The following is a 26,005-nucleotide window of genomic DNA, read 5'->3' as shown; positions in this document are numbered from 1 at the left end:
GCCCTGCAGCCTAACCCTAACCACTCGCCCTGCAGCCTAACCCTAACCACCCACCCTACAGCCTAACCACCCACCCTACAGCCAAACCCTAACCACCCATCCTGCAGCCTAACCCTAACCACCCGCCCTGCAGCCTAACCCTAACCACTCGCCCTGCAGCCTAACCCTAACCACCCACCCTACAGCCTAACCACCCACCATACAGCCTAACCCTAACCACCCGCCCTGCAGCCTAACCCTAACCACTCGCCCTGCAGCCTAACCCTAACCACTCGCCCTGCAGCCTAACCCTAACCACTCACCCTGCAGCCTAACATTAACCACCCGCCCTACAGCCTAATACAAACCACTCACCCTGCAGCCTAACCCTAACCACCCGCCCTGCAGCCTAACCCTAACCACTCGCCCTGCAGCCTAACCCTAACCACCCGCCCTGCAGCCTAACCCTAACCTCCCCTCCTGCAGCTTAACCCTAACCTCCCCTCCTACCGCCTAACCCTAACCTGTCCTCCTACAGCCTAACCATAACCTCCCCTCCTGCAGCCTAACCCTAACCTCCCCTCCTGCAGCCTAACCCTAACCTCCCCTCCTACAGCCTAACCCTAACCTCCCCTCCTGCAGCCTTACCCTAACCTCCCCCTCCTGCAGCCTAACCATAACCTCCCCTCCTGCAGCCTAACCCTAACCACCCACCCTACAGCCTAACCCAATCCTCCCCTCCCGCATACTAACCCTAACCTCCCCTCCCGCATACTAACCCTAACCTCCCCTCCTGCAGCCTAACCATAACCTCCCCTCCTGCAGCTTAACCCTACCCTCCCCCTCCTGCAGCCTAACCATAACCTCCCCTCCTGCAGCCTAACCCTAACCTCCCCTCCTGCAGCCTTACCCTAACCTCCCCCTCCTGCAGCCTAACCATAACCTCCCCTCCTGCAGCCTAACCCTAACCACCCACCCTACAGCCTAACCCAATCCTCCCCTCCCGCATACTAACCCTAACCTCCCCTCCCGCATACTAACCCTAACCTCCCCTCCTGCAGCCTAACCATAACCTCCCCTCCTGCAGCTTAACCCTAACCTCCCCCTCCTGCAGCCTAACCATAACCTCCCCTCCTGCAGCCTAACCATAACCTCCCCTCCTGCAGCTTAACCATAACCTCCCCCTCCTGCAGCCTAACCCTAACCTCCCCTCCCTGCAGCCTAACCATAACCTCCCCCTCCTGCAGCCTAACCATAACCTCCCCTCCTGCAGCCTAACCTTAACCTCCCCTCCCTGCAGCCTAACCATAACCTCCCCTCCTGCAGCTTAACCATAACCTCCCCTCCTGCAGCCTAACCCTAACCTCCCCTCCCGCAGCCTAACCATAACCTCCCTTCCTGCAGCCTAATCCTAACACTAAACAAACCTAAACCCTAACCCGAGTACTTACTATCTGGAATCTGAAGTCTAGAGATGGATGGGCAAGAAGTGGCCCCTGGGCCACAATGGAAGGGCCTTCCTGCTTTATTGCCACATTATTTTGCTATAGCTGGTAATGGCTGCTGATGACACCTTTTCCTTTGATGACTGTACTTTGTTGGATATCTAATTGCTGGAATAAATGGTAACTTGTGTCCTTTATGAATGTTAGAGGCCTTCTCAGGCGGCCATTGACGGCAATAACATTTATTAGCACCCCCACTAAAATGCCAGTTATCAGCACAGACGCCCACTTCCCGACAATCGCCTTGTGAATGGCATACAAATAGAAAGTGTATTGATAGTTGGTCTGGTCAGGTCTGAATCGTGCCATTACTCCGGACCGAGGGTAATATTCAGGATTGTTACATAACAAAACTAAACCAATTCTAAGAGACGTCCTCTAAATCTGCACTTTTATCTCATTTCCTATCCCGCCATAGAAGGCGATCACAAGCCCTTGGAAATACGTGTTCTGTATAAGGAAAACATCTGATCGTCTCGCATTGACAGAAGACAAGCAACGAGCAGATTTGGAGATTCGGGAGCTAAGCTTTCATTATTTGCTTTTATTAGTTGCACACAAAGGGACTCAAGTTTAGCAAAACCCCCCATAAGTGCGGGTGGTAAGTGCAGGGGGCTCCCGTATCATTGCCACCACTGGCGCTTTCACAGGACAAACAGCCGAGCGCTATTTGGCAATAGAGGGGAAATTGTGTTTTTAATAAGAGGTCCTTTCAGATCCCAGACGATTCAATAAAGAGGAGACTGAAGAGGCTCTCCATTTAATTACTCATTTCCATGCCAAACAGTCATTCTCTTTCATTAGTGATTGAGGTCACACAGAAAGCCCCTTTTATTTTTTTTGGGGGGGAGCACAATAGGAGCTGGGTGATGATTTAATAATCTGTGTCATGCTTGCAAAAACTATTGGAGGCTGGTGTATAATGGGGGGGATCTGGGGAGGTGTAATGACGGTCGGCATGATCGCACGTACGGTGACTTATGAGAGGGACTCACGCGTGTCCAGGACAGTCTGACGGAGACAGTAGGTCCTTATAGAAATCACTCTATATTGTCTATAGATCTGTTAGTGGAAAAGGTGCAATACATCAATCTATATATTAAGGGCCGGACTATGGACCTTATTCTGGTTGACTCGCAAGGCTATGTGTGTGAAAAAGAATGTTCAGAATTACTGTTCTACATAAAACATATTGTGTACGATAACTGGTGCTCCTGCAAATCAGCTCTCAACTGCCATTTTTCAAACAGATGACAATTAGGATCTGAACACATGACAGATATACTCATACAAAGACTTGGCACACATTTGTGGCTGCTCCCCCCATACACATGCGGTGCCTGCTCACCTTGATCCCCACGTTGGTGTTATGTAGATCCACCCGTGCCCGGAGATCCCGGTCAGCCTTCTTGCCCAGAAATTCCTTCACAAACTTGTTGCTGTACTTCAGGTTGTCTCCGCAGCCCCCCCACTGCCAGGCTTCCCTGTTCTCTAGGTCCGGGGCCTCGTCGCACGTGCAGCGCTCCATCCTGCCAGCGCTACACGCTTTAGCCATGGCGTGCGTAAGGCCAGCTGATGAGATGGCATAGAGGAACGCGGTTTCCTTGAAACCTGGAAAAGAAGGAATGAGAAGGGTCAGCGGCGGCCTCAGGACTGACGCGTTTCACACAACGTATAATTATAATTTATAGATTGTGATCTAGTACCGTGACTGTTATAATGCCCTGATGGTGATCTAGTACCGTGACTGTTATAATGCACAGATTGTGATCTAGTACCGTGACTGTTATAATGTCCTGATTGTGATCTAGTATCGTGACTGTTATAACGCCCCGATTGTGATCTAGTACCGTAACTGTTATAACGCCCTGATTGTGATCTAGTACCGTGACTGCTTTAATGCCCTGATGGTGATCTAGTACCGTAACTGTTATAACGCCCTGATTGTGATCTAGTACCATGACTGTTATAACGCCCTGATTGTGATCTAGTACCGTGACTGATATAATGCCCTGATTGTGATCTTGTACCGTGACTGTTATAACGCCCTGATTGTGATCACTACGTGACTGTAATAATGCCCTGATTGTGATCTAGTAGCGTGACTGTAATAATGCCCTGATTGTGATCTAGTAGCGTGACTGTAATAATGCCCTGATTGTGATCTAGTAGCGTGACTGTAATAATGCCCTGATTGTGATCTAGTACCGTGACTAATATAATGCCCTGATTGTGATCTAGTAGCGTGACTGTAATAATGCCCTGATTGTGATCTAGTACCGTGACTATAATAATGCCCTGATTGTGATCTAGTACCGTGACTGCTATAATGCCCTGATTGTGATCCAGTACAGTGACTGTTATAATGCCCTGATGGTGATCTAGTACAGTGACTGTAATAATGCCCTGATGGTGATCTAGTACCGTGACTGCTATAATGCCCTGATTGTGATCCAGTACAGTGACTGTTATAATGCCCTGATGGTGATCTAGTACCGTGACTGTTATAATGCTCTGATTGTGATCTAGCACCAGAACTGATATAATGCTCTGATTGTGATCTAGTACCGTGACTGTTATAATGTCCTGATTGTGATCTAGTACCGTGACTGATATAATGCCCTGATTGTGATCTAGTACCGTGACTGATATAATGCCCTGATTGTGATCTAGTACCGTGACTGTTATAATGTCCTGATTGTGATCTAGTACCGTGACTGATATAATGCCCTGATTGTGATCTAGTACCGTGACTGTTATAATGTCCTGATTGTGATCTAGTACCGTGACTGATATAATGCCCTGGTTGTGATCTAGTACCGTGACTGTTATAATTCCCTGATTGTGATCTAGTACCGTGACTGTTATAATTCCCTGATTGTGATCTAGTACTGTGACTGTTATAATTCCCTGATTGTGATCTAGTACCGTGACTGCTATAATGCCCTGATTGTGATCTAGTACCGTGACTGTTATAATGCCCTGATTGTGATCTAGTACCGTGACTGTTATAATGCCCTGATTGTGATCTAGTACCGTGACTGTTATAATGCCCTGATTGTGATCTAGTACCGTGACTGATATAATGCCCTGATTGTGATCTAGTACCGTGACTGTTATAATGCCCTGATTGTGATCTAGTACCGTGACTGATATAATGCTCTGATTGTGATCTAGTACCGTGACTGATATAATGCCCTGATTGTGATCTAGTACCGTGACTGTAATAATGCCCTGATTGTGATCTAGTATCGTGACTGTTATAATGCCCTGATGGTGATCTAGTACAGTGACTGTAATAATGCCCTGATTGTGATCTAGTATCGTGACTGTTATAATGTCCTGATGGTGATCTAGTATCGTGACTGTTATAATGTCCTGATTGTGATCTAGTACCATGACTGTAATAATGCCCTGATTGTGATCTAGTACCGTGACTGTTATAATGCACTGATGGTGATCTAGTATCGTGACTGTTATAATGCCCTGATGGTGATCTAGTACCGTGACTGTAATAATGTCCTGATTGTGATCTAGTACCGTGACTGTTATAATGCACTGATGGTGATCTAGTATCGTGACTGTTATAATGCCCTGATGGTGATCTAGTACAGTGACTGTAATAATGCCCTGATGGTGATCTAGTACAGTGACTGTAATAATGCCCTGATGGTGATCTAGTACCGTGACTGTTATAATGTCCTGATTGTGATCTAGTACCGTGACTGATATAATGCTCTGATTGTGATCTAGTACCGTGACTGTATACAGTGCCAGCGTACACCATCGCTTCACACCTGAATACAATCCGCAATCTCCGCAGCACATTACTCCAACCGTCTGATGCTGCTGAATGATTGTGTCAGAGGCTATTTCTTGTCCCAGGAGATACTGACTGCGATTCACATGTGCACACAATGCCGCTGCTCCTGTAGGTAAGCGGGTCATTGTAATTGTGCAGGAAAATCTGCAGGAGCAGAATGTTGTGTCCCAATGTCTCCACAATTCTGTTATGTACGCTGTAGTGGGGATACATGAAGACCCCAGCCAAGGCCCCCCCTTCCCAGCCTCGCCTGGCACATGGTAAACTGTCTATAGTGCGCCACATGATTGCACAAGATATTAATTAACAAGACTAACCTCAGGTGTCTCCCCAGTCTGCCACCCACATATCTCTGGTTACAGAGCTCCTCACATCACTGACCAGAACAGTAACCCCTTCCCTGCTGGGGGAACGCCATGTAATCCAGCCCAGTCCTAGCCATGTAATCCAGCCCAGTCCTCGTGTCTGCATTCCCAGATCAAGGAGTTAACAGAGCAGAACCTGTCGCTGACTAACCAGGGAACCAGGTAGTTCAGGTTACCGCAACCAATGACACTACACGTCTTATCAGCACCAACTCTGACATTACCGATCATTATCGCAGTTAGCACTTTGTAGTAAATAGATCTGCCATTTATTTATAGAACCTAGATGTTACTACATCATTCATAGCGGTCATCCATACAGAACATTTTTGGGGAATGATGGCAGCAGGATGCCACAGACTGAGAGTTATATAGTGGGAGGAGCAGGGTGCCCAGCTGCACAGAGTATATCAGGAGAAGGGTGATGTGTCAGTGAGGACAGGGCTGCATGTGACAGGGGCAGTGGCATGATGTGAGGAGGGGAATGGAGGCAGCAGGAAGCCACAGACTGGGAGTTATATAGTGGGAGGAGCAGGGTCCCCAGCAGCACAGAGAATATCAGGAGAAGGGTGATGTGTCAGTGAGGACATGGCTGCATGTGACAGGGGCAGTGGCATGATGTGAGGAGGGGAATGGAGGCAGCAGGAAGCCACAGACTGGGAGTTATATAGTGGGAGGAGCAGGGTCTCCAGCAGCACAGAGTATATCAGGAGATGAGTGATGTGTCAGTGAGGACAGGGCTGTATGTGACATGGGCAGTGACATGATGTGAGGAGGGGAATGGGGGAAGCAGGAAGCCACAGACTGAGAGTTATATAGTGAGAGGAGCAGGGTCCCCAGCAGCACAGAGTATATCAGGAGATGGGTGATGTGTCAGTGAGGACATGGCTGCATGTGACAGGGGCAGTGACATGATGTGAGCAGGGGAATGGAGGCAGCAGGAAGCCACAGACTGAGAGTTATATAGTGGGAGGAGCAGGGTCCCCAGCAGCACAGAGTATATAAGGAGATGAGTGATGTGTCAGTGAGGACAGGGCTGCATGTGACAGGGGCAGTGACATGATGTGAGGAGGGGAATGGAGGCAGCAGGAAGCCACAGACTGGGAAATATATAGTGGGAGGAGCAGGGTCCTCAGCAGCACAGAGTATATCAGGAGATGAGTAATGAGTTATGTGCCAGTGAGGACAGTGCTGCATGTGAGGGTGATATGTTTCATGCCACTATCGCACTTCCTGCTTCCTCTCTTTATTGTGGCAAAGAAGATGCTACATGTAGAAGATGTACAGTATTAGCATCTAGTCTGTCTAAGGCTCCCGCCCTCTGGTGATCCCTGCTAGAACGCACAACACATCACCTACGGTAGTGCCAACATGCTGAGTCTCCTTATCTGGGCAGCTCCAGTGCACGTGCGACATCTCGCTACTCTCACATGCGGTCCGGATCCGGCAGCTGCTGCAGCCAGGGACAGGGAGCTGTCCCGAGCTGTGGAGATAGGGCAACGATGCATAGCGCCCCTGTCACTTGCCACACGCTGTCACATAACAGAGGGGTCAGAAGGCAAGCATCCACAGCTAATCTGAGCACGCAATATGGTCACATCTGCGATGCTGCAGCCTCTATGTTGAGATATATAATGCAGCCTCCAATGCAATCTATATACTGCAGTCTCAATAAGCCAATATAAAATGTATCCTCCAATACATAGTATATTATGCAACCACTAACTTTTTATAATACAGCCTCCAATGCACAGTATATATAATGCAGCCTCCAATGCACAGTATATAATGCAGCCTCCAATGCACAGTATATATAATGCAGCCTCCAATGCACAGTATATAATGCAGCCTCCAATGCACAGTATATAATGCAGCCTCCAATGCACAGTATATAATGCAGCCTCCAATACACAGTATATAATGCAGCCTCCAATGCACAGTATATAATGCAGCCTCCAATGCACAGTATATAATGCAGCCTCCAATGCACAGTATATAATGCAGCCTCCAATGCACAGTATATAATGCAGCCTCCAATGCACAGTATATAATGCAGCCTCCAATGCACAGTATATAATGCAGCCCCCAATGCACAGTATATAATGCAGCCCCCAATGCACAGTATATAATGCAGCCCCCAATGCACAGTATATAATGCAGCCTCCAATGCACAGTATATAATGCAGCCTCCAATGCACAGTGTATATAATGCAGCCTCCAATGCACAGTATATAATGCAGCCTCCAATGCACAGTATATAATGCAGCCTCCAATGCACAGTGTATATAATGCAGCCTCCAATGCACAGTATATAATGCAGCTTCCAATGCACAGTATATAATGCAGCCTCCAATGCACAGTGTATATAATGCAGCCTCCAATGCACAGTATATAATGCAGCCTCCAATAGAAAGTATATAATGCAGCCTCCAATGGAAAGTATATAATACAGCCTCCAATGCACAGTATATAATGCAGCCTCCAATGCACAGTATATAATGCAGCCTCCAATGCACAGTATATAATGCAGCCTCCAATGCACAGTATATAATGCAGCCTCCAATGCACAGTATATAATGCAGCCTCCAATGCACAGTATATAATGCAGCCTCCAATGCACAGTGTATAATGCAGCCTCCAATGCACAGTATATAATGCAGCTTCCAATGCACAGTATATAATGCAGCCTCCAATGCACAGTGTATAATGCAGCCTCCAATGCACAGTATATAATGCAGCCTCCAATGCACAGTATATAATGCAGCCTCCAATGCACAGTATATAATGCAGCCTCCAATACACAGTATATAATGCAGCCTCCAATGCACAGTATACAGTATAATGCAGCCTCCAATACACAGTATATAATGCAGCCTCCAATGCACAGTATATAATGCAGCCCCCAATACACAGTATATAATGCAGCCTCCAATGCACAGTATATAATGCAGCCTCCAATACACAGTATATAATGCAGCCTCCAATGCACAGTATATAATGCAGCCTCCAATGCACAGTATATAATGCAGCCTCCAATGCACAGTATATAATGCAGCCTCCAATGCACAGTGTATAATGCAGCCTCCAATGCACAGTATATAATGCAGCCTCCAATGCACAGTGTATAATGCAGCTTCCAATGCACAGTATATAATGCAGCCTCCAATGCACAGTATATAATGCAGCCTCCAATGCACAGTATACAGTATAATGCAGCCTCCAATACACAGTATATAATGCAGCCTCCAATGCACAGTATATAATGCAGCCCCCAATACACAGTATATAATGCAGCCTCCAATGCACAGTATATAATGCAGCCTCCAATGCACAGTATATAATGCAGCCTCCAATACACAGTATATAATGCAGCCTCCAATGCACAGTATATAATGCAGCCTCCAATACACAGTATATAATGCAGCCTCCAATGCACAGTATATAATGCAGCCTCCAATGCACAGTATATAATGCAGCCTCCAATGCACAGTATATAATGCCGCCTCCAATGCACAGTATATAATGCAGCCTCCAATGCACAGTATATAATGCAGCCTCCAATGCACAGTATATAATGCAGCCTCCAATGCACAGTATATAATGCAGCCTCCAATGCACAGTATATAATGCAGCTTCCAATGCACAGTATATAATGCAGCCTCCAATGCACAGTATATAATGCAGCCTCCAATGCACAGTATATAATGCAGCCTCCAATGCACAGTATATAATGCAGCCCCCAATACACAGTATATAATGCAGCCTCCAATGCACAGTATATAATGCAGCCCCCAATACACAGTATATAATGCAGCCCCCAATACACAGTATATAATGCAGCCTCCAATGCACAGTATATAATGCAGCCTCCAATACACAGTATATAATGCAGCCTCCAATGCACAGTATATAATGCAGCTGAGCCTCCAATGCACAGTATATAATGCAGCCTCCAATGCACAGTATATAATGCAGCCTCCAATACACAGTATATAATGCAGCCTCCAATGCACAGTATATAATGCAGCCTCCAATGCACAGTATATAATGCAGCCTCCAATTCACAGTATATAATGCAGCCTCCAATGCACAGTATATAATGCAGCCTCCAATGCACAGTGTATATAATGCAGCCTCCAATGCACATTATATAATGCAGCCTCCAATGCACAGTGTATAATGCAGCCTCCAATGCACAGTATATAATGCAGCCTCCAATACACAGTATATAATGCAGCCTCCAATACACAGTATATAATGCAGCCTCCAATACACAGTATATAATGCAGCCTCCAATGCACAGTATATAATGCAGCCTCCAATACACAGTATATAATGCAGCCTCCAATACACAGTATATAATGCAGCCTCCAATGCACAGTATATAATGCAGCCTCCAATGCACAGTATATAATGCAGCCTCCAATACACAGTATATAATGCAGCCTCCAATACACAGTATATAATGCCGCCTCCAATGCACAGTATATAATGCAGCCTCAAATACACAGTATATAATGCAGCCTCCAATACACAGTATATAATGCAGCCTCCAATACACAGTATATAATGCAGCCTCCAATACACAGTATATAATGCAGCCTCCAATGCACAGTATATAATGCAGCCTCCAATACACAGTATATAATGCCGCCTCCAATACACAGTATATAATGCAGCCTCCAATGCACAGTATATAATGCAGCCTCCAATACACAGTATATAATGCAGCCTCCAATTCACAGTATATATAATGCAGCCTCCAATGCACAGTATATAATGCAGCCTCCAATGCACAGTATATAATGCAGCCTCCAATACACAGTATATAATGCAGCCTCCAATACACAGTATATAATGCAGCCTCCAATGCACAGTATATAATGCAGCCTCCAATGCACAGTATATAATGCAGCCTCCAATGCACAGTATATAATGCAGCTTCCAATGCACAGTATATAATGCAGCCTCCAATGCACAGTATATAATGCAGCCTCCAATGCACAGTATATAATGCAGCCTCCAATACACAGTATATAATGCAGCCTCCAATACACAGTATATAATGCAGCCTCCAATACACAGTATATAATGCAGCCTCCAATGCACAGTATATAATGCAGCCTCCAATGCACAGTATATAATGCAGCCTCCAATGCACAGTATATAATGCAGCCTCCAATACACAGTATATAATGCAGACTCCAATGCACAGTATATAATGCAGCCTCCAATGCACAGTATATAATGCAGCCTCCAATACACAGTATATAATGCAGCCTCCAATACACAGTATATAATGCAGCCTCCAATACACAGTATATAATGCAGCCTCCAATGCACAGTATATAATGCAGCCTCCAATGCACAGTATATAATGCAGCCTCCAATACACAGTATATAATGCAGCCTCCAATGCACAGTATATAATGCAGCCTCCAATGCACAGTATATAATGCAGCCTCCAATGCACAGTATATAATGCAGCCTCCAATGCACAGTATATAATGCAGCCTCCAATGCACAGTATATAATGCAGCCTCCAATACACAGTATATAATGCAGCCTCCAATGCACAGTATATAATGCAGCCTCCAATGCACAGTGTATATAATGCAGCCTCCAATGCACAGTATATAATGCAGCCTCCAATGCACAGTATATAATGCAGCCTCCAATGCACAGTATATAATGCAGCCTCCAATGCACAGTATATAATGCAGCCTCCAATGCACAGTATATAATGCAGCCTCCAATGCACAGTATATAATGCAGCTTCCAATGCACAGTGTATATAATGCAGCCTCCAATGCACAGTATATAATACAGCCTCCAATACACAGTGTATATAATGCAGCCTCCAATACACAGTATATAATGCAGCCTCCAATGCACAGTATATAATGCAGCCTCCAATACACAGTGTATATAATGCCGCCTCCAATACACAGTATATAATGCAGCCTCCAATACACAGTATATAATGCAGCCTCCAATACACAGTATATAATGCAGCCTCCAATACACAGTATATAATGCAGCCTCCAATACACAGTATATAATGCAGCCTCCAATGCACAGTATATAATGCAGCTTCTAATGCACAGTATATAATGCAGCCTCCAATGCACAGTATATAATGCAGCCTCCAATGCACAGTATATAATGCAGCCTCCAATGCACAGTGTATAATCCATCCTCCAATGCACAGTATATAATGCAGCCTCCAATGCACAGTATATAATGCAGCCTCCAATACACAGTATATAATGCAGCCTCCAATGCACAGTATATAATGCAGCCTCCAATGCACAGTATATAATGCAGCCTCCAATGCACAGTATATAATGCAGCCTCCAATGCACAGTATATAATGCAGCCTCCAATACACAGTATATAATGCAGCCTCCAATGCACAGTATATAATGCAGCCTCCAATGCATGAGAGCATGCCACGCTTCGGGTTGGCGTTCATCGTGGGGTGGCGTTAACAATGGGGGGGGGGGGGGGCATTTGACATAGAAATTACCCATCAGGGTGGGTATACAATCAAAAATTGGGTATGGGGGGCCATTTAACATTGGTTCCTATGTAAAATCAGGTCCATCGCATTGGTTGTATTGTATGCCATTACAATGGCATACAATGGACCCGATTTTACATAGGAATTTAACATTACATACAATGTAAAATCGGGTTGGTCACGTTGGTCACATTGCATGCCATTATAATGGCATGCGATGGACCCGATTTTACATTTGTCGGGAAACCTCAAAAAAAGCCCGAAATTGGGTTGGTCGGGTCCCATCGCATACCTTAAGTTAAGGTATGCGATGGGACCCGACGGGCGACGTGCTAGGAAACAAGTACCAAATATAATAACACAGAAATAAATGTAGTTGAATTGAATCTTTGTTTTCATCCGCGATTTTCCCAAAACGTTTAGATATCGCTAATGTCACGTGCGCTGTTGGGAGTGACAAAGCGCCTATTTAGAGTAAAGTGTTGAATGTCAAACAAAATCCCCAAATGTACATAATACACTAAAAATCCTCTTAAGTAAAAAAAAAAAAAAAGGTCATTAAACATCACCCAGCACATATGAGGTCAGTATTTCCAGCCAGAATCATGAGATATAGGAGCAAGTCCTGCCCCAGGGAGTTGTGGGTAGAGACATTTAAATGACCACATTCAGAACTGGCTCTCTGCTAAAATAAAAACCCTACGCGGTGGAATTACGTAGTATCGGCAGGCGCAAACTATGGACTAGCTAGTGACGGTACCTGGATGATAGGTCGACTGTGTCCAGCTTGACTTTCAAAAGGTCGACATACAGTAGACAAAAGGCCCCCACAGATCCCGGCACTCAAGGCAGCTGCCTAGTGGTAGAACCAACCCTGGGTTTACCATATAATCACAATAAACTGGGTTCTGTGGCTGATTATAACCAGCTGAAATGCAGGCATGAAGTCAGCAGCCCCGGAACCTGTGTAATTCATTGATGTCCCGGGTTTAAAGGGACAGTACTAACGTCAAGTTATTCTGAGACAATCTTCTTGGGTCAATTAGGAAAAAAAGAGATCTGAGCTCCTATGTCAGCAATTAACCGACGCAGGTCAGAGAGTCAGCTGTGATTGAGATTCCATTTGAACCCTGCAATCCACAGTAATTACTCACTCACATAATTAGGACAGACCAAGTCAGGGATCAGTGGAAAAGGCCTGGATGCTATTAAACCTGCACAATACAAAAATCACACAAGCGCTCTGACTTGGCAAGCGAGGGACAATCTCTGGGTTCCGTAATCTATTATTATTATCATCATCCTTTATTTATATGGCGCCAAAAGGGATCCGCAGCGCCCAATTACAGAGTACATAAATGAATAAGCAAAGCCCAATATTATATTCTCCCTCTATGCCTACTGGGATGGTAATATATGAACAAGTTGATTTTTGTGAAAAAAATCATGAAAAACTGAATTCAGTATTATTTGTGTCAGTATTTTGGCCTCCGGCATTATGGTTCATCAGTGTTGTGTACTGTCGGTGTTTAGATTGTTTTTATTTCGATGATGACGGTATGTGGATTGTCCGCGTTCTGTACCTGTCGTATTGTGTCTGTCAGCATTTGGTTGTGGGGTTCTATCAATCGTATTTCGTCTGTCGGTAAATTAGCAACAGTACATACAATCTGCACACGGCACTGACATAGGTATCAGGGTGGCAGAAAACCATGGGATTTGGTGCCATCGAAGATGGTTTAAGGAAGGCCATTGATTTTATTACATATGGTTTATTATATAGCTATTATTTTACTATTATTCAGTAGCCGCTCAGTGCATAACACGTGCTGTAGTTGATAGCATTACTGCTTACAGCACTGAGGTCTTCAGTGTGTCTCCCTGTATGGAGTTTATATGTTCTCCCCGTGCTTGCGTGGGTTTCCTCCGGGTGCTCCGATTTCCTCCCACAATCCAAAAATATACTGGTAGCTTTTTTGCCTCCGGAAGAGGAAAGAAGAGGAGAAGTGGACCATGTCAACCAATCAGCACTGAAGTTACATGTTTAATTTGCATAATATAAACACAGAGCAGCTGATTGGTTGTCATGGGCTACTTCTCCGCTGGCTCAGTTCTCCTCCTTCATCACTGCTTCATACATTTTCCCCTATGAGTGGAAGCTCCACTGGGTCATGGACTGCTGCTAACTAGGGATTCACCATCGATGACTCATAATTATCGATGATCTATGACCAGTGTGGAATACTTTTGCCAATGATGGGGGAGAAATATGAGCCCCATTAAGAATCCTCAGGCCCATTCTACCATAATCTGGGCCGAAGGTCCCAATAAACCAAGTCACAGTATTACCCATTAGGCCTAACTTCTATTTAACTCCATATGTACGATATGTTGTGCTGAGGGGGTATATAAATAGCCATTGCCCGTGTGGCTGGACGTGTAAGAGCGTTACACCGCGTTGATCACTAGGAGTTAAATGTTTGCGACATGGGGCCGGCACATACCGCGGCCTGACACACATTCTGCAGATGTTCTCCATAAGCTGCAGCTACTCCCCAGGCTAATAAGTCATCAAATCACAGCTGCCCCGTCCGTCCCGTGTGCCCTGTTCCACATAATACGCAGCGAGGGAGAGAGGCGGCAAATTGGCACCAGTACATTATGGGAGCGATGTATCAAATCCTGGAGAGAGATAAAAGTGGAGAGTGCGAAAGTACCAGCCAACCAGCTCCCAATCATCATTTTTTTCCAAACACAGTAACAGAAGCGGATTGGCTTTTTGGGTAGGATACGATATTGTTCTAGACTTTCTTGCGCTCCCCATCCTAATATAAATGAGGTCATATATAGGAAGGTGAGTCCCTGAATCCTAGGCCACATTTGCAGGGTACTGTCTGCGGGGCCTCTGGTGCTGGAATGGAGAACCCCAGGGAACAGCCTGCCAGAGAATTTCACGGGAATTAACCTATTACGGTCACATTTCCCGAAAGAGGGATTAAAGAAATGAAGTGGAATCCCTGCACCTCAGACATAGGAATACCGTCCCAAATTACCCACGCTGCACCACTGAGACATAGAGGTGGGTGCTGATGTGCACGCTCTGACGTCTGGTGGAGTCACGGTTATGTGCCCTGTAATTGTCCTCTATTGCTATTGTTTTGCTTATTAATTTATGTAATCTGTAATTGGGCGCTGCAGATCCCTTGTGGCACCATATAAATAAAGGATAATAATAATAAATAATTATATGCAAATACTAGTTTCAGCCCCTCCCCCTGGTGTACCAGCGCACCAGGCTGGGCTGCTAGGGAAATGTTATGGAGAGGTTCTTCTGTGCACATTCGTCAATTAGCCACATCCTGGATCAGTTTTCCTCTGGTGATAACGGTACAACAAACGACACTCAATCACCGTTAAACTTCGATCAAATAGGTCACTCTTGAGCCACCAATTATGTATCTCCAGACATATTCAACTGCACCCACCAGCGCCATAACCTACAGCTCCAATCTGCAAACCACTGTCGTTACATGGCCCGTATACCTCTGTCAGTCAGTATACAATACACACAGAGCGTAGACCTTCCCAAATCCATTGCGGCCTGCGGCTAGAGTGTAAGCTCCTGGGACGATGCAGCTGGAGGTCTGTGACTGCACTTATCACAGCCGTACGGACTAATGACTCCTCTAGAAGTAATGCAGTTCTATAATGACAGTGTGCTCTGTCCAACTGCGTCTTCGCGTCTCCAAGTGTTAAGTGGGAGTAAGGTGAGGAGGGGGGAGCCGGCCCCCCTTCCCCGAAAGTCTGGGAGTTTGGGAGTTGGGAAATTTCAGTTCATCGTTGTAATTACTGAATTATTCGCCTAATGCCAAAATGAGCTCAAAGCTAAATACTGTACACTGATGAAAACGCCAGACTTCAAACTTGGCTGATGCCTTATTACACTTAGATAAAGCAGAAACATTGGTGATTAACAGGGGCGGTACACGGAACGCACAGAGAATCGGTAACGCACGGGGAGGACCAGTAATGCACAGGGTCAGTAACGCACGGGGACCAGTAACGCACAGGGTCAGTAACGCACGGGGGCCAGAAACGCATGAGGGACCAGTAATGCATGAGGGGCCAGTAACACATGGGGGCCAGTATCGCATGAGGGGCCATTAACCCCTTCAGTGGTAATCCCGAGAACTTTCCGGGCTATGCTGCTGTGCCCAGACTGGCAAGCCCGGAAAATTCTCGGGATTGTCGCTGCTTAGCTAATGGCTGGACTCAGCTTCAGCGCTGCCGGCTCCAGCTGCTCGGCAACAGTCAATAGGTCGACATGCAAAAGGTCGACATGAAAAAGGTCAACACTGACAAAGGGTCGACCCTGACAAAAGGTCGACATGAAAAAAGGTTGACGTAAGTTTTTTTTTTTAAATTGTTGTCAATATCGACAGCTGTATTAACATGGACCCCCAGATAGTGTACCATGTACCCCCACGTGGTGCCTCGCTCTGCTACCGTTCCATTTGGGGCACTTTACCATTCCCAAGCAAAGTCCACGTGAAACTAAAAGTATTTAAAATTTGTTACAAATTTTGAAAAAAAATGTGAAAAACTCATGTCATCCTTTTCATGTGTCTACAAGGGTTTGGCAGCACCCAGTATAATTATTGTGATATGTAAATGCCTTATAATCAGGATATCGACTGCCCCTTCTCAACTCACGGTAACACAATGGAGTGGGCAGGGTTACCATGGCGATAACCGACGCACCAACGCAGATCAGGGGCGACACAATGGACCTGCCCCATCTGCACGACATTCAGCAACTTGCCCGCGTACCTTGTTTAAGTAAACTGGCTCGATATCGTCCTTCTAGCGTACAGTTCCAACGCTCAAAGTGGAATTGGTACTCGCACTCCTGGGCGCTCATGCTAATGGCTTCCATGAGGGTCTCCGCCACCCCGGGGTCTCGTCGACACATCCTACGTTGCTTCTTCTCAAGCTTTAGTCGGTCACAGATTTTGTAATGGGCCTTCTCTGCAGCTCCCTCCGTTTCTGAGGTCAGAGGGAGTATTGTCAAAGGTTCGTTCCCGGTCAGCCTGAAAAGAGACAAAGCGGAGGTTAGTGGGATACATGGACGCCCAACTCTGGGCGATGTTTTGTCACTTTCAATTAAAAAAAGTGGTACTTGTTTCCTATCTGGGCGCCCAGGTTTTCTACGTACGGCACCGTAATGAAATCTGATCGCATCGCATCGTACACATACACGATATTGAACGATGCGATGCGATGCGATTCGATTTCCCATAGGAAACAATGTTAAATGGCTCAATTTAGCCAAATTATCATAGGAACAATAGTAAATGGGCCAAAAACACCCCATAACATTGAAATGTCCCCCCAAAAGTAGTTGACGCCACCCCGCCATCAACGTGAACCCGAAGCGTGGCGAGCGCAGCGAGCCCGCGAGGGGCGGCGGTACCGTCCTCCGACCTTTTCATGCCCTACTATCCACTAGGGCGTGGAGTGAGAATAAAATAGTGTGGCGAGCGCAGCGAGCCACCGAGCCCGAAGCGTGGCGAGCGCAGCGAGCCCCGCGAGGGGACGCGGATACCTTCACAGTTATACGCGTCCCCTCGCAGGCTTCCCAGGTGTCCATGGCGACGCGGACACCTGGGAAGCCCGCGAAGGGACGCGTTTACCTGTGAAGGTATCCGCGTCCCCTCGCCACGCTTCGGGCTCGGTGGCTCGCTGCGCTCGCCACACTATTCTATTCTCACTCCACGCCCTAGTGGATAGTAGGGCATGAAAAGGTCGGAGGACGCGTACCGCCGCCCCTCGCGGGCTCGCTGCGCTCGCCACGCTTCGGGTTCACGTTGATGGCGGGGTGGCGTCAACTACTTTTGGGGGGACATTTCAATGTTCAGGGGTGTTTTTGGCCCATTTACTATTGTTCCTATGATAATTTGGCTAAATTGAGCCATTTAACATTGTTTCCTATGGGAAATCGAATCGCATCGCATCGCATCGCATCGTTCAATATCGTGTATGTGTACGATGCGATGCGATCAGATTTCTCTACGGAGAATAGCATGGTGCGCAATTAACTTAGCGGGCGCCCAGATAGGAAACAAGTACCAAAAAAGTAATTCCATTATTACACTGCAATTGGGCGAGTGCATTTCAAGGTGCCTGACCAATTGCACAGTCTATCGCCATCGGCTTGTGTAACTGATGTACAGACGGTCGGTGGTTCGCTTGTACAAAGCACGATGAAACATTAAACCTTTAGTTATATATATATACACATACACATATTCCATAGAGCTGTACAGATAATATTTGAACACTCCCTGCCCCAGTGGAGCTTACAATCTATATTCCCTACCACATGTAAACGCACACACATTCACTACAGGGTTAATTTTGTTGGGAGCCAATTAACCAAACAGTATATTTTTGAGATTGTGGGAGGAACCCGGAGTACCCGGAGGAATCCCACACAAGTACAGGGAGAGTATACAAACTCTGCACAGTTGGGGCCACGGTGGGAATGGAACCCATGACCTCAGCACTGTGAGGCAGTAATGCTAACCATTTGATTACACCATCCGTACTGCCCCGTATATATAACACATGGTGGGAATAGAACCCATGACCTCAGCGCTGTGAGGCAGTAATGTAACCATTACACCATACTTGATGCCCAACAGCTGACGCAATATGCTGTGAACGATGCCATTCGCAGACCTGTCGCTGGCACACACTGGCCAATAGATAAGCAATATATTATCTGTTCAGTTAAATGACCAATGTAGCAGCCACTGTGTACCAAGCAGTTCTCTCATTAATAGGCGTACCATCACCAGCTAACTGGGACAGAGGCCCTTATTCTGGTTGGTGCGGTCGAGCCGCATATGCGGCTCCGACCGCACCAGACGAATCCCCGCCCACCATACGGTTCGCCACGGCCGTCCGTACACGGACGGCTGGCGAACCGCACGAAAATGGTGGAGGCGTACGCCTCCACCATGCTGGGAGCTGCCCCCTGCATTCGATGGTCGACGACCATCGAAGGCAGGACCGCACGCCGCGGCAGCTCCCGCAAGCTGAGACCACACGGACAATCGTCCGTGTGGTAGCTTGTATGGGGGCTGAAAGCTGACATCCGGCGACGTCAGCTTTCCGCCCCCATGAGTGGCGTCATGCCCTCATTACCATGCGTACGCCCCGCGTTTGCATGGGAACGCCCATGAAACGCGGGGCGTACACATAGGGAAATGAGGGGATGAAGCCCCTCACGCCCCTATACGCCCCCTTTGCGGCGTCTAAATTTTTAACACGGAGAATTCCCCTGCACATGCGCAGAGTGACCTCTGCGCATGTGCAGAGAGAAAACATCGGCGGTACGGCCGCACGCGGGCCGTACCGAGCCGATTAGAATAAGGGCCAGGGTGCGGGCTTCACAACAAATAATAAAATAACGCATGTATGGGGAGGCAGCAGACACGGACGCTGAAGACCGGAGCACCTGGAACAGGAGATTATACCTTGGAGAACTTGCATGTTTTTATTCCAAACACGAGGACACAGTTCAGTGCGTTTAATTATCAAGTATCGTATGATAAAAACCCCACCAGGTTCTATAAGCAGGGAACCACAAACTATCACATTGTCACGCTGCTAATTAAGGGAACAATTTTATGATTATAAAATTTGTCTGCGGTCATATTATACCGCAAGCCGCTGAATAGCCGGCGGAGGGGACAGCCGAACAAGCCTCCACCCCTGACTGAGCGGAGGTCGCCTCGCTGACTCCACCGCGGCTCGGCCGGTGTAATATTGCTCCCATTCTTAATGAATCTGTACAAGAGACTCGCTGGGTCCGCACACAGCCCCTCTGTTTGCCTGGCACGCTGACAATAGGGGCATTTCTGGAACTGGCACCCGTTCAACCATCTTGGCGAGCGGTATCAGAGCTTACTAATCAAGCGCGCCAGATAGAAGAAATAGGACATAAAAGAGACACATAATGATTACAATGAAAGATATCGCAGCGCAGAAGATTTGTCAACATTTCGGGGAGGAATCTCGGATCATAATGAATCTCCTGGAACTAAGCCCGTAATTGCTGCTGGTAAACTTTGCGTCCTTCTGTCACGACGCTTTAAATCAAAGTATTCCCTCTTATCAGCTGTTAGCAGGGTATTAGGTGCATGGGAGAATCGTTTCCCCAAAAAATGTCTCCCTGCTCAGCCCCTGATGTGAGAGATGAAGGTGTAGAGAAGTTCTGCGCTTTCATATACGTCCAGATATAAGTCACATGTCTGATAAATCCTGTGAGAACCATCCTTATCTCGGGCCGGGGTACCGAATTCAGACCTGACCAATCAATTCTGAACCTCCCCCAATATTCGAATCATAAATATTTTAAAGTTAACTTCATTTAGATATCGAATGGAAATGTCCTGCAAATGTGACTGCTAAAAACTCTCACCCGTCTCTCCAGGTGTGATGCGATTATAATAATGCGTTATAGGCAATGGCGGTTTTTACCTATGGGCTGCAGGGCTGCATCCCCCCCAGGTAAAATCCGCCACTCTCTGTGCCTAAAGTGAAGCCAGATGCAGTCTGTGAGACAGCTCTGGCTTCAATGTGACTGGTAGTGACTTCCTATTGGAAGTCTGACCTGCCAGTCACTCAAGGCATCCCATCGGGAGGTGGTCCCTCACTCTGGGATGCCTCTCTCTGCACAAATGCGCGGCAGCCCCCAAAACGGGTTCTGCGCATGTGCAGTATCGCGGACTATACTGCGCCAGAACCTGATCAAGACTCCGGGGGCTGCTGCAAGGCAGCCCACAGAGGCTTGGGCCAGCGCATGCACAGTATGTATGAAGGTACTGCACATGTGCTGGCCCCGTGCAGGGACAGGGGTGCGCCCCTGCGCTGACTTCCGGGGACGGCGACAGTGGAGGGGAGGGGCGCATTGCGGCAGCCCCCCTCCTTTATAATGGTAAGAGGCGCCACTCGTTATAGCAGGGTTGCCTACCCTCCCAGAATGTCCGGGAGTCTCCCGAAAATCGGGTCCCCCTCCCGGCCCCTTCGATCGCGGCCATCTCATCCCTACCTTGGCATTTAAATGCCGAAATCCGCGGGTCTCAGAGGAGGGGGCGGAGCTAAAACGGCACAATTGCATCATTTTAGCCACGCCCCCTCCACGGAGATCCGTGAATTTGGCTATTTTGCATCATGGGGCGGGGCTTAATGATGTCACGTCCAAGCCCCGCCCCCGAACGGCTGCTGAAAGTCTCCTCTCCGGGCTTCTCCCGAAGAGGAGAATATAAAAGTCGGCAACCCTGCGTTATAGGGGCTTACGTAATAGCGGGCGAGAGGTGAGTTACTGTGTATTCTTAGAGCGGCAATAACTACAAACACTGTATAAAACTACATTCAGTCTACAATATGTGTATACGGTGTACATACCTCATACTTGCCTACTTTTATCTTCACCTTTCCGGGAGAAGCCCGGAGAGGCAACACATCAGGGGGGCGGTAGCAAGGCTGACATCACTTGGCCCCGCCCCCCATGACGGAAACCTCCGTGATTCGCGGGCCGTGAGGGAGGGGGCGTGGCTTAAATGCCGCGAAATGACGCGAAATGCCGCGATCGCGTCATTTAAGCCCCGCCCCCTCCCCGCGGACCCGCGATTTCATGTAATTTTAACCAGCGGGCAAGGATGGAGCGGGGCAAATCCCAGAATGCGGGAGACTTGCCCACCTTCCCGGGGGGCCGGGAGAAGGACCCGATTTCCGGGAGGCTCCCGGCCATTCCGGGAGGGTAGGCAAGCCTGACATACCTCCCAACTTCTGTCTGTATGAAATAGGGACACCCGCGCGGCGAAGCCGCGCGAGCGCCCGAAAAGGGGGCGGGGCGTATGCAAATGAGGGCGCGGCTTATGCTAATTAGCCGCGACCTCATTTTCATACAAGAATAGACGCTGTGCGCATGCGCACAGCGTCTATTCTACTAGATTGGGGGTCTCCCAACTGTCACCCCCCGCAGCGGGACAATGCCTGCCGCGGGTGGGACAGCGGGACAGGACCCGAAAATCGGGACTGTCCCTCTAAAATCGTGACAGTTGGGAGGTATGGGTGTATATGAAACGCAATGTTTGGAAGCATTCGGGGTGGCAGTTGGTGACTTGGTGTGACTTTCCCATTTGCATTTTGGACTGTGCTGCAGCCCCACCACTGGATCCGCCTTTGGCATGAAAGTCCTGTAGCAGAGCCTTTTTTTCCCCCCTGGGAACGGATCATGTTGGAGCAGGGCCAGATTAACAATGAGGCAGATGGAGCTGCAGCTCCAGGCCCCCTACTAATAATAGGCCCACATGAGACTAACAGTTTTGACAGGAAAAGAAAAATGTTTTCCTGTCAGAGATTGCCAGAGGCCAAACCCCCCTTTTCGGACATCGTCTGTATTTTCAGTACGCATTAAGTCCTTTGTTGCATCACCCTATAGGCTTCTGTGTACTTTCTTCCTGAAAGGGATCTAATCAGATCCTTTCCAGCACCTACTGCAGCTATGGTGTCCTTTTGCACATGCACAGATGAACCGGGAACCCGGAAGCCCCGCCTTTGCAAAGGAAAGTTTTTTTCGGAAGAGCCGTCCTGTGCGATACTAATCACGCATGTTAGTATGTATGTTATTAGTATGTAGATGATGTTTGGCAGAATGCACCACCCATGGTTAGTATAGTATAGTTAGTATAGTCCCTGTATAAGATAATTATAGTAATTATAAAATCCCCTTAGTACCATGATAAATAGGAACCTTTCTCTGGGTGACGCACAATTGTACTGGATTCCTCAGTTGCTGTCTGTGGAGTGTCCGGTAGGGGGCGCTGCAGGTGAACCTAATTATTATAAAGAATCTCAGTACAGACCCAAGAAGAGGAAACTATCCCGAAAATACCGCAATTCGTAGTCGTATTGATGTGCTATCAATACGAATACAAATTGCCGTATTTTCGGGATAGTAAATGTCAAAAATAAGTGTATTTCTAAATACAAATACACCTATTTTTTACAAATTTCCTTTAGTAAATTTCCCCCTTTGTATCTAGATCAGGCATGTCCAACGTTGGCCCTCCAGATGTTGTGAAACTACACATCCCAGCATGCATTGCCACAGTTTTGCTATTAGAGAATGCTATAACTATTGCAAAGCATGCTGGGATGTGTAGTTTCACAACATCTGGAGGGCCAACGTTGGACATGCCTGATCTAGATGAATCCATGCTCCATTGCAAGGGGCTACATTCATTGTAAGCTTGTCAGCAGGGCCCTCCTCCCTTCATGTCGGTCTGTTATTACCCAGTTTGTTTTATCACTGTTATTTCCAAATGTAGAGCACAACAAAATATATAAGAAACTGTAAATAATTCTTATCGCACTGCAATGGTGATCTGACCTAGGATATGCCCCTCCCACACCTAAATCTCTGCACCTGTTACACATGCCCCCTGCAGTGCAGCATGGTGTTTCCCAGGTGCTCAGTTACTGGCTCCTTCTGCATGTAGCCCACACATGCTGGGCAGCTTTATTCTCATACTGCAATTTAGCTGTCAGCTAGGACACTCAATCTGTCACATGCAGCCCTGTCCTCACTGACAATGCACCCATCTCCTGATATACTCTGTGCTGCTGGGACACCCTGTTCCTCCCACTATATAACTCTCATTCTGTGGCTTCCTGCTGCCTCCATTCCCCTCCTCACACCATGTCACTGTCCCTGTCACATGCAGCCCTGTCCTCGCTGACAATGCACCCATCTCCTGATATACTCTGTGCTGCTGGGGACTCTGCTCCTCCCACTATATAACGCTCAGTCTGTGGCTTCCTGCTGCCTCCATTCCCCTCCTCACATCATGTCACTGCCCCTGTCACATGCAGCCCTGTCCTCGCTGGCACATCACCCATCTCCTGATATACTCTGTGCTGCTGGGGACTCTGCTCCTCCCACTATATAACGCTCAGTCTGTGGCTTCCTGCTGCCTCCATTCCCCACCTCACATCATATCAGTGCCCCTGTCACATGCAGCCCTGTCCTCACTGACACATCACTCATCTCCTGATATACTCTGTGCTGCTGGGGACCCTGCTCCTCCCACTATATAACTCTCAGTCTGTGGCTTCCTGCTGCCTCCATTCCCCTCCTCACATCATGTCAGTGCCCCTGTCACATGCAGCCCTGTCCTCACTGACACATCACTCATCTCCTGATATACTCTCTGCTGCTGGGGACTCTGCTCCTCCCACTATATAACTCAGTCTGTGGCTTCCTGCTGCCTCCATTCCCCTCCTCACATCATGTCACTGCCCCTGTCACATGCAGCCCTGTCCTCACTGATACATCACTCATCTCCTGATATACTCTGTGCTGCTGGGATCCTGCTCCACCCACTATATAACTCTCATCCTGTGGCTTCCTGCTGCCTTCATTCCCCTCCTCACATCATGTCACTGCCCCTGTCACATGCAGCCCTGTCCTCACTGACACATCACTCATCTCCTGAAATACTCTGTGCTGCCACTCTATGTAACTGAGACCAGAGGAATGGCTGATGAAGCGGAGTAGAACATGTTGCTGCTGGAAGCTGCCCGTTGGCCAGGAGTTGAGACTAAACCTTGGATGAGGGAGGTGTGGGGCGCCTACGTGGAAAGCCGTGTCCATCTCTCTATTATTGCCGCAGTGCGAGGGGAGAACACAGCAGAGGTGAGTGATGTAAAATTCCACAGTTCCACCATGACAGGTCTGCTGAAATATTACATTCCTCAGGCTCCAAACTTGGCTCCCGCTGCCGCTCTCTGTTTAAAATGAGCCTTTTTCTAACAAATCTGCCTTAATCCTTACATGACTGAGCGAGCGCTGCCAGCCATCTCCTTCACCGGGGGGGGGGGGGGGCACTCTGCTGTCCGGCTGCTGTAGGTACGTTCTCCGGGTCAAGAGTTCAGTAACACCGGGATTTGCACCTACAGACCATACGCAGTCATTTATGTGGCATCAAAATCATATTATATATGGCGCCCACATAATCTGCGGCACTCTACGGAGATTATTTCAGTCACTCCACTATTGCAGCGGAGTTTACACTATATGGGTCTGATTGAACGAGGCCCGCAGAACACCAAAAAACGTTTATCATGGATTTCCGTGCTAATGTGTGAGCCCTTAACCTGCGGTCCCTTCTCTTGTCTAGCATGGAATGGCAAGGAATCTGCAAAAACGGCTTTCCAAAAATGGCCGCTGCCTTCTAGAAGACAGATGCTAGAGATCCTACTGGGGGAAGACAGAGTAAATAGCATTACCTGGAAATGCAGATTTCGGGAGCTCTGGTGTGCTCTGAGCAGTAACTCACCTGGCAATGTACATATGTAAACTCTGACAATGAGCATGTAACCCCGGGCAACATGCTTATGTAACTCCTGGCAATGAGCATGTAACCCCCTGGCAACGTGCATATGTAACCTCTCGCAATAAGCATATGTAATTCACTGGCAACTAGCATATGTAACGCCTGGCAACGAGCATATGCAATTCCCTGGCAACGAGCATATGTAACCCCTGGCAATGAGCATATGTAACCCCTGGCAACGAGAATATGTTACACCTGGCAATGAGCATATCTAATTCTTTGGCAACGAGCATAATAACCTTTGGCAACAAGCATATGTAACCCCTTGCAACGATCATATGTAACCCCTGGCAACAAGCATATGTAATTCCCTCGCAACGAGCGTACTAACCTCTGGCAAC

General features: G+C 47.5%; 1 protein-coding gene across 1 annotated transcript in view; it reads right to left on the bottom strand.

Moving 5' to 3' along the window:
- WNT9A (Wnt family member 9A) overlaps nucleotides 1-26,005 on the bottom strand; it is a 102,161-nt gene that overhangs the window by 13,979 nt on the left and 62,177 nt on the right. The window contains exons 2-3 of the mRNA XM_083186676.1: nucleotides 17,026-17,285; nucleotides 2,833-3,095 (exon numbers count right to left, since the gene is read on the bottom strand). Coding sequence (XP_083042802.1) covers nucleotides 2,833-3,095; nucleotides 17,026-17,285 — 523 coding nt within the window. The remainder of the gene's footprint in view (nucleotides 1-2,832; nucleotides 3,096-17,025; nucleotides 17,286-26,005) is intronic.

This window comes from Crinia signifera, chromosome 5 (genome assembly GCF_055691185.1).
Source record: "Crinia signifera chromosome 5, ASM5569118v1, whole genome shotgun sequence".
Classification (NCBI taxonomy): Eukaryota; Metazoa; Chordata; class Amphibia; order Anura; family Myobatrachidae; genus Crinia; species Crinia signifera.
The sequence above is the reverse complement of the archived record's forward strand: the minus strand, read 5'-3'. Positions and strand labels throughout refer to the sequence as shown.